The sequence below is a fragment of the Ictalurus furcatus genome, chromosome 18 (assembly GCF_023375685.1).
Source record: "Ictalurus furcatus strain D&B chromosome 18, Billie_1.0, whole genome shotgun sequence".
Classification (NCBI taxonomy): Eukaryota; Metazoa; Chordata; class Actinopteri; order Siluriformes; family Ictaluridae; genus Ictalurus; species Ictalurus furcatus.
The window spans coordinates 14,712,973-14,727,832 of record NC_071272.1 but is presented as its reverse complement, the minus strand read 5'-3'; the positions used below and the strand labels follow the sequence as shown (position 1 = coordinate 14,727,832).

The 14,860-nt window shown below is 40.4% G+C and overlaps 1 protein-coding gene across 1 annotated transcript; it reads right to left on the bottom strand.

Annotated features, from left to right (window-relative positions):
- Positions 1-123: 123 nt before the first annotated feature.
- On the bottom strand, positions 124-14,493 carry slc7a3a (solute carrier family 7 member 3a). The gene is made up of 12 exons (XM_053648661.1): positions 13,876-14,493; positions 8,155-8,617; positions 7,908-8,069; positions 7,642-7,813; positions 7,437-7,555; positions 7,108-7,330; positions 6,605-6,744; positions 5,823-5,925; positions 5,511-5,737; positions 4,559-4,725; positions 4,372-4,480; positions 124-1,920 (listed from the first exon to the last, which is right to left on the bottom strand). The coding sequence occupies exons 2-12, from the start codon at positions 8,519-8,521 to the stop codon at positions 1,787-1,789; spliced, it is 1,923 nt and encodes a 640-aa protein (XP_053504636.1). The 5' UTR covers positions 8,522-8,617; positions 13,876-14,493; the 3' UTR covers positions 124-1,786.
- Between the last annotated feature and the right edge of the window lie 367 nt (positions 14,494-14,860).

The window sequence follows — 14,860 nt, the reverse complement described above, 5'->3', positions numbered from 1 at the left end:
AGGCTAGAAAAGAAATATTAGTTACAATATCATAGCTTTACATATATATATATATATATATATATATATATATATATATATATATATATATATACATATATATATATATATATACACACACACACACACACACACAGTAGTACACTACAACCCCACTAGGTTAGAAATAATTCTACAAAAAAGAATGAATAGAAAAAGATAAATTCAACCACAGCAAAAAAAAGTTTCAATGGAAACTAAAAAAATATATAATATATTTTTCCCTCACAAGTGTCCATACCGTGAGATATGATAAAAACTGTAGTCGTAACCAATTCGTTTAGGATGTACACTATGTGTGTGTGTGTGTGTGTCATACATATATATATCTCCATCCATTTTCCATACTGCCTGGATAGCCTATCCCAGAGAATTCAAAACACATGGTTGGGAACACCCTGGTTGGGGTTCCAACCCATCACAGGGCACAATTACACACCCATTCACACACTATGGACACTTTTTGAAATGCCAGTCAGCCTACAGTGCATGTCTTTGGACTGTGGGTGGAAACTGGAGTACATGGAGGAAACCCCCGAAGCATGGGAAAAGCATGCAAACACCACACACACAGGGTGGATGCGGGATTCGAACCCCCAACCTCAGCAGTGCGAGGCAAATATGCTACCCCCCTTTATATATCTATATATCAACACACACACACACACATATGAGTGATATCTGGTATGTCGTCTATAAGACCTTTACATTCCGGTTTAAATACAACTGTTATTTTACATACAAAAATTCCAGTACAGGATTTTGATCAGTTTTCTCTTCCCGTGATTTTCCCGATTACATCAAACCCTATTGTAGAGTTTGTCTAGTCTCTTAGACACTTTAAAAAAGGTTTAAAAAAAAAAAAAAAAAAAAGGGCATTAACATTAAAAAAAAAAAAAAAAAAAAAGATTAGGACTTACTATACAACAGAAAATAAGTTGTTCTCCATTTGCCTCACACACTTGCATTCATTCGCTTCCATCTCACCCAGACATTCTACAATACTAATCCATTATTAACAGTAGATATGTCTGTTTTGGATTTAAAATAATAATAATAATAAAGAAAACCTATTCTAAGTTATATCTAAGCTTGTTGCCTTAATACTGAATGAACTGCATAATCAGTGACAGGTCTCAGCAATTAATGTTAAAGCGTAAACAAGCAAAGTCAAAATGTAGCGATGTAGCATTCTGTTCACTTGGAAGGAGTTGCTGTTGCAGGGAGTTGCCTCAGCCACTAGAGGTCACTGTAACGTCACACCAAGTTATGCACAATGTGACTGCACAGTGGACCACGCTTTGGACTTTGTAGCAGCTCTGTCCAAAAAGGGCTCGGTTTTAACAGACGTTGTAATTATGACAAGGTTAAGGAAACAACTAACAATCGCCACATGTTCACAAATACCCTGTATACACTTGGCCTACTGTCTAACAGACACCAGCTTCTACAGTATCAACGAGTACACAACGTCCATCAGCTTGAGTGCTGATAGTATTTATCTGTACTGTGTTATTACCGCTCATTTAGGTTCGTTGATGTCAAGTAAAACTTTCTAAATCATATTGATTTTATATACTGAGAACGGTCTAGTTTTTGTTGGTTGGTTGGTTGGTTTGTTTTGAAATAAAACGCTCGACATAATCTATAAGAATAAAGACTTTCAACTGTATAACACTGAATTTGTAGTCTTCGCTTTGTAAGTGTAGTACTTCATGGTTAGAGATGAACTGATTCTCTTTGTTTATCAAGGAGACATGCCCTCCACCTCACTCTCATCAGCTCCTAAGTAGATGGGGGTTTTCTTATTCTTTTTTCGCTGGATGCTGTTCAGGGCTTCACTGCTGTTCCAGATCCCATAGAAGAAGTAGATCGCGAAGCCTGAATAGGGAAAACATCAGGAGGACAGGAATAAATGTACAAGCGAAGGGTGCTCTTAATCGGCATTTTAAATAGTCATGATACATGACTGGTTTGCTAAAAAGTATACATTTGGTAGTCACAACAACTAATAGAGTGGTGCAGGGATGACGTCATTTGTACCGGAACCAGGAAGTTAGCGTCACACTGGTTACTGTGACAGAAACCCAATAAGATTTTCACACAGGCTTTTGGATTATCGCAAAAAATAAGCTCTGTGATCAAATGATACAAAATGACGCCGTCCCTGCACCACTCTGTGTTCTTCGACAAAGTTCATTTGAAATGGACACATTTCTTTCTAATTTTCTCTGCACTTTTGTTGCATTGCTCAGCTTTTGTATTACTTCTTTATATGAACATGATAGGTTCTTTACCTTTGACCCTTTGCATATTATCTAAGTCACTCTGGATTGAAGTGTTTGCTAAATGGCTAGGTGCAAATGCCTGAAAAATCATACCACACATAAAACATACTGAACCCCACCTACACTGTAAATTGTAAAAATGCTCACTATGCCCAGAACACCTGGATGATAACGCACGCTGAATACACAAGTATAAGATACAAGAGGAATAAAATAGCAAAGGAAAATTTTTAAATCTGAAAGCAAAAAATGAAAGTGAAAAATGAAAAAAACAAAATTTGGTTAAAATTGAACAAAAATCAATTATCAAGCAGGTACATAAAAAAATCAGTGTTCAAAACTGTCTCCTTACCTTACCCTGATTCACAACTGTAACCTTATAATAATGATTTATAGTTTGAGCAGTCGGGTCGAATTTCGTGGGAAACGTCAGTTTGATGTCATTCACCTTTGCGTGGTTACGCCACGTTCGTACACAGAAAGACGAAGAGCCAGCTACTATATCGTGCGTGCGAGTGCTGAGGATGGTGGAGTGTTTGTAGCTTATTCTTACAACAGCTGCTTAGAATATAAACGTGTCATCAGGACGTCTGTTTAGTTCTAAGCGCAATCGTCGTTGACATCTGGGGAATCAGCTGTTGTCAAAACCAAGAAACCTCGAACTATGGAGAGCCTGCAGTCAAAAAGGGAACGTGACAGAGCCTGCGCTAAAATGAGAATAAATATCGGCATGGCTTTTGAGAGGTGGGGAAAACTCTGAGATCTGAAGGGATTGAAGACTGGCGCAGAGATGGCTTTTTTTCTGCTGAACAGGTCAGACATTTCAGTCGCTCAGTAGGTAGCTAGCTAACTTTAGCGCACCTGTTCGCTTGATTCAGCTAGGTAGTGAGTTTCCTGTGTTTTTTTTTTTTGCTTTGTTTTGCTATGGTCAGTGTGATAAATTGCACTTATTTTCTGCTAGCTATGAGAGAGAGCAACTTGCCTCTACTCCAAAGAAAACCGTATCCACCGCCACCTCCAGTAACAAGTATTGGAGCTAATATACAACGCATACGCATACCTCAAACCATCAGATTCATCCGCACAGCCCACGTTTAAAAAACAAAGCAACTCTGCAATTTTTTTGTAACATGGAATTTTATGTTTTAAACAGAGATGGCGATAGAGAGGCAAAAGCTCAGTAAGGCAGCTTTAACTTTTTGTACTGGTTTAATTACGGTCGGTCATATTTAGCTTAAATCACCAAAAGGAAAAACATTTTGAATCATGGTCAATAAAAAAGTAAGTAGTGTAACATTATTCTAAGGCATAAAGTACATAATGACTGTAGAATACACAAAAAATTCATACTGTATAAAACATATAGTATAGTAAATAGTTCGGATATGACGTTAGAAATGTTCCTGGTTATGACAACCCAGTCTAAAAATATCCGTTTCATGCCATCACAGTGTTAAGAAACACTGTTACATAAGTTTTGCACCACCTTGATATTTCAGAGAACAACTTCTCTAAAACTGTCAGTACTTTTCATGTTGCTTTTATAAGTTGAAAGAGAGCGTGGCTGTGAGGTACGGTGGCGCTGAGCCAAACAAACAAAAATAAAAGTTATCATGGGATGTGCAGATATCTTCAGCAATGCCATGTTCTTCTGTGTGTTTGAAAGCTGTTGTGTATGAGAGAGTTACGAACATGCTAGGAGTGGCAGCAGAGGAAGCAACAGAAAGTGATTACACAACCAAAGGCTTTTCTGTGCAATTTCATTCCCTGCGCAGAGAAACTGAGGCTGCTGTTGTATGATTTAGAAACGAATGAGAACCACTGAAATAAGTAACTAGATGAGGTTTAAAAAAAAAAAAAAAGGAAAAAAAAAAGATAGTAATAGATTTTAATCAGTATTTTAAAAATGTCTACGGTGAGGTAACTGTCTGATCCCTACACCATGGAACTGTGACACTTAACAACCCAGTATACAGGATACTGGTGCAATGTGCATTGTACAAGTATGGCATTTTAAACACATAGTTAAAAATAGTGTGCTCACCAACAGCCATCCAAACTGCAAAGCGGCACCATGTGGCCAGATCCAGCTGCATCATGAGGTAGATGTTGACAAAAACACTAAACAGAGGCAGCCAAGGCAGAAGAGGCACCTGCAGAAGAAAAACATCAGGCTTAGCAACTCATACTGAACATATAGTGACACGAAGAATTATTTATCTCACGAGTACCTTGAAGGTGAGCACTTCTTTGCTCTCGGGCTGCCTCCAGATGATGATGACACAGAAGAAGCACAGCAACGTGAGAACGGCACACACGGCCACCCACACAGGATGGCCGTTCATCAATTCGTCCAGCCACATGGCCAACACGCCACACAGCACAGTGATCAGCACGGCTGAGGGGAACACAGTACACACGGTTTACACTCTCTGTGGATGAGCCTGATCAAATTACACTTCTGTTCCAACAGTGAATTTATACTAATCCATTAAACCTTTGTTTATATTTAGTCTGGTCTTTTTGTTTGTATTTTTGTGAAAAAGGCACATTGAAGCTGGGCTACGCAAATAATCATGGAGCAAGATTTCTCTGTCTATTCATCTATCCATCCATCCATCCATCCATCCAATCCCCCTATCCGTGTATCTATTTGGTCACCCATCAACCCCTTCTACTCATCTTTCCATCAATCCATGCATTGTCTTCATCCATTTCCTCCAGCCATCCAACTCCTCCATTGACCCATCCATCCTTTTCCTTTCCACCCAGCTCTATCCATCCAATCCCTCCATTCATCCTTTCGAACCCTCCATGCATTCAACCCCACCCTTTCTTTTTTCATCTTCCCATTCTTCTACGCATTCTCTTCATTCTATTCCTCCGGCCATTTATCTATCCTTCAAACCAAATCCACCATACACCCACCATCATTCCATCAATCCAAACCCTCTACCCATCCATCCATTTATTTACAGACAAACTGTAGTAACATGATTGACTCATTAAAGTGACTAACGACCAGTCTTATTTTGATTCAAAGATACTTATACTAGTCAGTGAAAGGCTTAATGTGCAGTAGGAAGGAATAATTGTGATCATTTAGCTCCATCACACAGCCCTACACTGACTAAACTGGTTGCATAAAGCAAAAAAAAAAGTGTGCAATTGCACATTTCTTACAGATAATCGCAGTTACAGCATAGACGATTGTTCCAGACATTTTGGTCGGGGTGTCCCTGGAGGGAACCAATAGTAGCTTGAAGGAGAACTCTTCCCTGGGGAGACGATCGTCTGAATCAAGACAATATTCATCTCCACTGTCTCCAGACACAGCCACCTTCTCACCTCCCACCAGCTCCACCAGTTTCTCACTCTGACTGGAGGAGCCAAGCATCCCCGGCTGGTATCTACACACACACAAACAAGTCATTCCACGTACACAACGTTATGAGTGTAGAAATATGTTTAGAATGGATCTAAGTTCTTGCATACCTGAGAATGAGAACACAAACAGCCACCAGAGAGTAGGCCAGCAATGTCCCAATAGACATGAGGTCAACCAATGCAGCCAGGTCAAACAGGAAAGCCATGAGTGCTACCAAAGATAAAAGAAGTACATTACCTCATTGCGAGCCATATCATTCTACTAGGGGTGGTGATATGATGAAAACATTATCACGATACTCAGACATTTCTATTATACACATTTCTATTATTCTAATATGCATCGTTAAAAAATAGTGGGAGAAACAGCCATTTAATCTAAGAGCTTGAAAAACAGAGCTTGTGGTGATTTTACTTAATGTCTACAAAAATGTAAAGAAGGGTGCTTCTCTCAATTTTTATGAACTCACAAATGACAAAAAACAAATGTTTTTGGTCCACTAGAGAAAAATGTTCTATACCGTCAATATCTAAGAAACTTGCGCTTTGTTTTGCAGAAAACTACTTGGATTGACGAAATTGCAATTGCACGAAAGTGTTTTGCGAGGTCTTTCACAGTCATGTTTGTTGGTAAATGAGACCTTTTAGCTGTAATCATGTTCGGCGCAAGCGAATCGAAGAGGACTTTGGCTGAAAGCGCGTTGTGATGACGTCACATGGCGCGTCTTGGCCCAAATCTGCGAAAATACATTAATTTCTGTGATCTCGAAATCACAAAATCCTGGACGGATGGGAAATTTGACAATTTATCACAATGTCATTGTGATAATATTATATCATCTTGCCCAGTCCTACATTGTACAAACTCTGAAGCACAGAGCTTTTCTCACCAGCTACGAAGCCAGACACGGCCGTGGCCAGGAGTGGGGTTTTGGTGCGCTTGTTCATGCTGGAGAGAAAGCGAAACAGCAGCCCGTCCTCGGCCATGGCGTAGATTACACGTGGCATGGGAAACATGGAGCCCAGCAGACTGAAGGATGAGAAACAAACACTGTATTGGACTTCGCTGGGTCAGAAGAATTTTTCTGCTGCTCTCGCTGTCTATAAGCAAAACTGTTCAACTGTTCAAACATGTCTTCACGCCCAGTTTCTCCACAGCACTGTAAAGTTAACATCATCTTCACTGGCAGAGAGAGTGTTTCGTGTAATGCTATCGTGATCACTTAACTCAGCCCAGATATGCTCTTGATTCAAATGTATGGAATGCGGACACACGTTGTAAGACTCATTTACTTGCCAGCTCTCTTCATCAAATTCCCACGTAACAACACATTCACTTCAAAACAAATATCCATACCAACAAAGTTCTTTTCTAACTCCCTGATCGTCTTACCTGGTAGAAAGGGCGCAGAGCGAACCCACAGCCACTATGTATCGTGCTGGTGCCCAGCCCACATAGCTGAAGGCCTCAGGCAAAGGGCTCTGGGTATTGAGTTTGTAATATGGCATCATTAGTGTGAGTGCGGCGGACACACCGAAATAGGCGAAGAAGCAGATGAGCAGAGAAACAACAATGCCCACAGGGATGGAGCGCATTGGGTTCTTGGCTTCCTCACCTACAGAAAATGGGTTCAGATTTAACACATCAGCCATGGCATTCAATAAACTAAACAGTACTCAGACACAACACAGGGGAACAACAGGAGGAATACGAGGACTCACTTGTAGTTGCGATGCAGTCGAAACCCACAAAGGCGTAGAAACAGGTGGCCGCACCAGCCAAGATGCCTCTGAAGCCAAATGGTGCAAAACCACCATCTCCAAAAGATTTCAACACATATCTGAGGATATCAGAACATGTCTTACCACCACAGGTGTATACATCACACATCCAACATGAGAAATGAAATGTTAAAATATAACTCACTCTGGTGCTGTAATGTTGGTATCATTGACAAAGTCATCCTTTGTGAGATTCCAGTTTGCTGTATTGCCTTTCACGAAGCCTGAGATCATAACAAATCCCAACACCACCAAGTTGATTCCAGTGAAGATTTTGTTGACGAGAGCAGACTCATTCACACCAAATGCAAGCAGACCTAAAAATGAAACAATGAATGAAAGGCATTCTCTTGTGTAACATTCTGCATGCATGAAAAATGATCTATGTGTCGACATTAATAGTTTGCTCACCAGTCAGCAGCAGAATGAGAACGAGAGCGAACAGGTCTGGGTACTCAGCAAGCACATTGCCTGGAACCTTCATGGACATGACGGACCTGAAGAAGGTCGAGATCCGCTGCTCTATCAGGTTATCAAAGGTGGAGCTCCAAGCTCGAGCAACACTGGCTGTACCTGAAGATCACAAGACGCCTCATTAGCTCCATCGTCAAATGTCAAATGTCTCAAATATCAATCCAAGGCCAGTCACACAACTCACCGATGACATAAGACAGGATGAGGTTCCAGCCAGTAATGAAAGCCCAGATTTCTCCCACAGTCACGTAGCTGTACAGGTAAGCCGAGCCCGTCTTTGGCACTCGAGCCCCAAACTCTGCATAGCAAAGTCCTGCCAGCATGGATGACAGGGCTGCCACCAGGAAACACAAGACAATAGCGGGACCTGCCTTCTCTCTTGCTACCTCTCCAGCCAACACATAGACACCAGCACCGAGTGTAGAGCCCACACCCAGAGCCACCAGATCCAGAGTGGAGAGGCAGCGGGCGAAGCGGGTCTCCACGCTGGAACAGTCCAGAACACGGCGCCGCAACAGCATGCGTCCTACAGAGGCCAGTTTGTCCACCATGGCTGCTTGTAGGTGAATGGAGTCGAGACGTTTCGGGGTTTGTCAACGTGAATAAATGTAAGCAGCAGCAGAGAGACTTGTTTTGTTTCCACTCACCTATGAATGAGGAACGAAACAGATAGGGTGGGTGTGTGTAGGCGTGTGCGAGAACTGCCAATCATTTGCTGAATGATTCATGCGGCATTCCGTTTTTCCCCCTCGCACAAAGGATCTAGTCGTCACAAGACTGAATGAGCAGTGTCATTAATTCCAGTCTGATCGTGCTCAGAATTCCAGCCTCAATGTTTTGCCAAACTGCAAAGTCGTACAGAATAGCGCAAAATCCTTTCCTAATATTTTTAAAATTAGAGCAGGAAGACAATACTGACTGTATCACATTCCTTGGCACATTTGATACATTAACCAAACTCAAACCATTGCTGTTATAACCTGAGGGTAATAATTGCATTAGTATACTGTATTTCAATCATTCATTTGTCAAACATCCCTTTTTCCCCATAATGACAAATAATACTCTTACATCACATTCGCAAAGCTTTAAGAATTGCATTTGCAGTGTCATCCGAGTAGCCTGCAACAAAGACAGCCTCCACTACACGGTGTACATTTTCACCACGGATATTTGACCAGCTGGAACCACATTTACACCCACATTTACATCAGACCTCCATATTGCTATCAGTTAAAACGCTCACTATACGGCGATAACATAAAGCAAGATAGGCAGAAGTGATCCTTTTTTATGGAGAAGCTCAAGGATGGGCAATGTGAACAGAAGCCAGTCAATGCAGCTGTCTGATTGCCTATCTTGAGGCTTTACTAATATTGATACAACAGCGAGAGTGCCTAGTAACTTACCAAGGACATCATGTTCCTGGTGCCAATATTTACAACAGCAGTACAGCGTATTATATTTATTTCAGCGTGGGCGCGGTCAGGGCCGATTTACAATAGCAACACTCCTCATTCATGCGTCATTCCTTTAACGTTCACAAACACAGTTCATAAGCAACTAACACCAGCTTGTGGATTTTGGGAATAGAATTTCACCAAGATCTTGAAAGTCCTATTCGAAGACATATTCTTTTTGAGAGAGAGAGAGAGAGAATGGGTGGGACTACACAGATACTATGTAGATATACAAACATTTCCAAAAATTGGATTTCCTACTAAAAATATAGGGGTCATGTAGACAAAAACTTAACATGACCTGTTTCATGGTACGGATGTGAAAACTTAAACAGATTGTCTCTTACAGTACCGCGTCTGTACTCTGCTTTTGTACATCAAAGACAGGTGGGACAAAGAAGGAATTTGGTCAAAAAAGCAACAAAAACATCCCTGTAATTCGGCATACAATGGAGAGGCTGAAATAGACCCTTTTATCTGCACGATATACTGTTTATCTTGGCAGAGAACCTGGAGAAACTTTACGGTTCAAGCAAAATTGGTGCAGGCAAGAGCTCAACGCTTAAAGTCACCACTTGGACTTCAGACAACACGTACAATGACTGCCTTCATTCACTGCTCACTGGCTCTGCTTGCTTTAGTGAGAAAAGCAGCCATGAGGAATCCAAACAGCTCACATAATATTTAATAAAAAGCTCTACTAGTTTATCAGCCTGTAGTTTTTTGTTTTTTTTAAAAGATTTCGTTCAAGGTTCAGGGTTAGGGAGTGCAAAGTGAACCCACAGTCTTTAGAAATTCTTTTCAGTAGGAGTCTCTGGGCAGTAATCATCCGGCGTGTGTGAGGCTCTCGCAAGGGTACGACTGTTCTGCACTGGGAATACAGTGGGTGGCTACTAGTTGTGCCACAATGCGTCACTAGGACACAGCGGTGCTAATCTCTTTCTTATGCTCTCCACGAGGCCTTGATTCTGATATGCAAGTGGGCTTGAATAACTGTGCCACAGTGTCAATGATGATCTCCATAAATACACCAAATTATCCTAATTAACTAACGATACCCACCAATGGCCCTTTACACTAAAGCCTTTTTTGTATTTATCCGATATACCTTTTGCTAATGGTCCATTAGCTACAAGCATGCACTCTACGATAGTGAATATTTTAACCTACAACTCAGGTATGTTGAAGAAAAGAAGTATGAATAGAAAACAAATGGCCAGTACAGACTCAGATGCGTGTTTTGAGTAAACGAGGCTGGCATGTAAACAAAAAGAGGAGGCGAGTTTGTGGAGTGACTCACTGATGAGCTTTGTTCAAAATAAATCCCGCAATGCACCTTAAGCTGATTATGTAAATAACAACCGGCTAAACTTTTTTTTTTTTTTTTTGTTTAAACAGGAGCCTCTGGGTCAAATATTTTGTTTTGGTTCCTTCTTCTACATTAGATTACACCATCACTATCTGAAAAAACAAAAAAAATCTCGTTGCATCTGAACGAAAAGAAAGCAGCAACTTCCCCTTTCAACATTATTGTTATTTCAGGAAAGTAGATTTTGCATAAAAAAAGGAAGAAGTGGTTAAATAAAACACTTTCATTGTTTTCAAAGGTTCAAACAGACACTGTATGGCTGTACATAAAAGGCCCATTCAGGCTTCATACAGTCTGTCTGCATGACAGGATTAGCTAAATCCTCACAGGAACGGGCTTTCTTAAAGTCCACTCCTTTCCAAATTGAGGTCAGTAATGTCTCGACGCAGCAGACCATAGCAATGATGCTCAGCGAACTCATCGACAAACTCAGGACATCCTATAATATGAGGTTGTGACATTTTTGAGCACACGCACACCCCGAAGTGAGCCCCGTGCTGTGGCAGAACACATGAGATTTTGTTTGCGTTTTATTTTGTTACACTGAAAACGTAAGCTGATCAGATGCGGGGAAATAAGCCTGGAAATGTTTAGAGAGCCACAGGTGCCATTTGCATTCGGTGTCAAATTACATGCAGACAGCATGTGATCCTGAGCATGATTCTACAAACACTCAGCTGTTTACTGTTAGGAAAGTAATCCTGATTCGGGTAATAATTCGATTCAAGATGCATAGAGGCACGTATTCCTGAGAACGAACCCAGAAACACGTCCTTAGGGGGCTGTATAATCTCCTCTCCATTATGCTCCCTTCCAAACTCTAAAGCTTATTATCCAGTAATGAGATGGTAAGATACGGAAAATGATTAAGAGTGACAAACTGAGTGTGGAACAATCCCAGGGTCCTTGGACAGAGCAAAGTGAGCCAAAATTCCAACCAATAAGTATTTTTTAATAAGCCTAAGTATCTCATGGTCACAGATTATTATGTTGTGGCCATGACATACCAAAATTTTTGCTACTTTGTAACTCAAGCCTAAGGCTTAACATGTAATATGTAGCCTTCGGTTAATTCATTTCACTTAACAAATTATATTAGTTTTAACAGTTCCTGTGACTCCTGTGTCCTTCCAAGATTAAAGTGTAATATTATCGCCAATCACTTATCACCACGCTTAAGTTCCCGTGTCCACAATGACGTAACTCACCTGAATTTTGTTTCTCGCTCATGCTAAAATACGAGATTAAGTATTTCTTGGCAAAAGAATAAATCAAGAAACTCATGGTTTCAATAAATTCTCTCATAGTATCAACATATTCATTTGTGGCCAAAATAATAATAATAAATCGCTACGATGAATATTTCAAGGATTTTTATTGTCATTCCAACACATGAACATGAGCTGGAACAAAATTAAGTACCAAAGGCCCAATTAAAACCACTCACAAATAAGAACAGCTAACTCACACATAAATATATAAAAAACAAATACCCAATCATACACACATCTATATGCGCTAAAATATGAGAAATTAGCAGCAAAGCAAAAGACATAAAAAGAAGTTCAGTTTATCAGTTGTGATGTGTGGCAGAGTTTGAGGAAATGTTTATTTAGACTTTTTGGAAGGAGTGCCCAGTGTCAGCAGTTTTTTTTCCGATAAGGGGAAGGATTTTGCATTTTCTCTGTAACATGATAAGATGGGGTTTTTTGAGAAAGAGAGAGACAGAAAATTAGACACTGTAAGGGGAAGGACTGTTTATAGCTGTTATAACTTAAGTGATATAAGTAATGGCAAATTAATCAATAGCATGGTGCGTCCGTCTTTAATTAATGATTAGGGTATATGTTCTGTTAGCCACTTTGTAGCACTATAAGAGCATCCTACATTCATTTGCCTGGATTACTCATGTATTATGTGCTTATAGTTATAAACTAAATGAGCTGTCCAGTTGGAGGCTAAGCTCTGTGAGGACTCACAAAACTGTAAACACGGTCCAAGCAGAAACTCGGTTTGGCACTGAGTTATGGAAGAAAATGCAGTGTTTAAGACGTATCTAGTGACTAAGTTATTATATATACAAATGAAAGAAAACTTATCATCTTCTCTGACTAGAAGGCAGCCAAAAAAGGGGACTATAAGAGTGAGTAAATGTTGACACGTCAGCCGTGTGCTACGGTGTAAATATATCACAGCCATATAAAGCGCGTGCGAGCTGGCATCCCTGTGTCCTCAAGCTGATGCAACTCTGAGCAGAAACTGTCTCTCAGAAAACACTCCAACATCTCTATATTACTCACTCATTCTCAACTAACTGTGTGTATCTTCGTTAGTTGAGTTACTGAGAGTCGAGACGGAGTGACGCAGAAAGAAGACACCGATAAACAATGTAATGTGAAGGTTTCTATTAGCAACACACGAGCATATAGTATAGTACACTGTGAGGACTGGCAGAAAATACCACAGACCCAAATATATACCAAAGCAGCATTTGTGTTTGGTTAAAGAAATAGAACTGTGATGAAAAAGATGATGAAAGAGATGCAAGAAGTATTAAAATCCGATTTAACCAAGATTTCACTAAGATAATATGAAATTATAGGCTGCATGGTTATAAATCCAAATGATCTGCTGTGCTACTAAGGTATATAAATAAACAGTGTATTGTATCAATGCATTATACACCACACTGATAATAATAATGATGATAATAATAAAAAATAATAATAATGCATTAATGATACCAGATGCATTCATTCATTCATTCATTCATTCAACCAGTCGCTATCAGATTCCTGTTTACCTTTATTTTTATACGCCACAGCATACACGTTAATACAAAACAAACAAACAAACAAACAAACAAAACCCTCCTTTCTGTTCTGATCATTTCAATAGATTAGCAAGCTAAAGCTAACCATGTAAAATGACCCCACCGGAGCGAACGATTGCATCAGATACTACAGGAGAGGCTCTCGGTGTAGTACTAACCACGCCATCTTTCCCCTCCTGGAGATTACTGATCATAATCTGAAACATACGACGCGCATCATTTATAAATGAAATGTTAAATTACCTTCCGTGGAGTGGAGCTTCAGCAGCGTTCACAGTGTTAGAGAGTACTCAGTGAATCTCTCCGTGCACAACAGACTGGACTTAGATCTAGACTAGTGCAAGAGGATGTAAACGTCATGTAAACAAACCCACCCCACACACAGATAGACCACGCCCCTCATTCATAGTTAAGCTCTAGTAAAATGGACGTCACAAAATCCATCCATCCATCCATCTATCTATCTATCTATCTTCTGTACCGCTTATCCTACACAGGGTCACAGAGGAGCCTGGAGCCTATTCCAGGGAACTTTGGGGCACAAAGCGGGGGACACCCTGGAGGAGGTGGCAATCCATTACAAGGCACATTTGCACACACATTCATACACATTATGGACAATTTAGAAATGACAGTCAGCCTACAACACATGTCTTTGGACTGGGGGAAGACACCGTAGTACCTGGAGGACACCCCCAAAGCATGGGAAGAGCATGAAAACTCAACACACACCGGGTGGAAGTGGGATTCGAACCCCCAACCCAGGAGGTACGAGGCAAGTGTGCTAACCACAGTAAGAATACGCAATACAAAACAAGACTAAAATAATTAAGATAAAGATGTATAAACAGTATAGCTGTGAAGAAAAGAAAGAGTTGAGCTAAGACAACATTTTGCAAAATCTGTGACATCTAAAGATGATTTTTAAAAATTGCAGTTACTTTGGTGTGATATTTTTAATTTCAGTAACACGTATACACACACACACACACACACACACACACACACACACACACACACACACACACAAACACACACTGGTTCACACATAGGGAAAGTTAGTATAACCTATCCACCTACCTGTATGTTTTTGGAAGGTGGGTGGAAACCGGAGAACGCAGAGAAAAACCCACACAGGCACTGGGAGAACATCTGCACAGACAGTAACCTAAGCTCAGGATCAAACTGGAGACCCTGGAGTTACCTGCTGTGCCATCGTGATGTCTTC

What these genes read in the sequence shown, in the direction of transcription:
- slc7a3a (XM_053648661.1), bottom strand. Translation starts at nt 8,521, where the DNA reads ATGGTGGACAAACTGGCCTCTGTAGGACGCATGCTGTTGCGGCGCCGT. An exon ending in CATCCTGTCTTATGTCATCG is followed by an intron (nt 8,070 to 8,154) that starts GTGAGTTGTGTG and finishes TGTGATCTTCAG; the next exon opens with GTACAGCCAGTGTTGCTCGA. An exon ending in GTTTGTGTTCTCATTCTCAG is followed by an intron (nt 5,738 to 5,822) that starts GTATGCAAGAAC and finishes GTGTGTGTGTAG; the next exon opens with ATACCAGCCGGGGATGCTTG.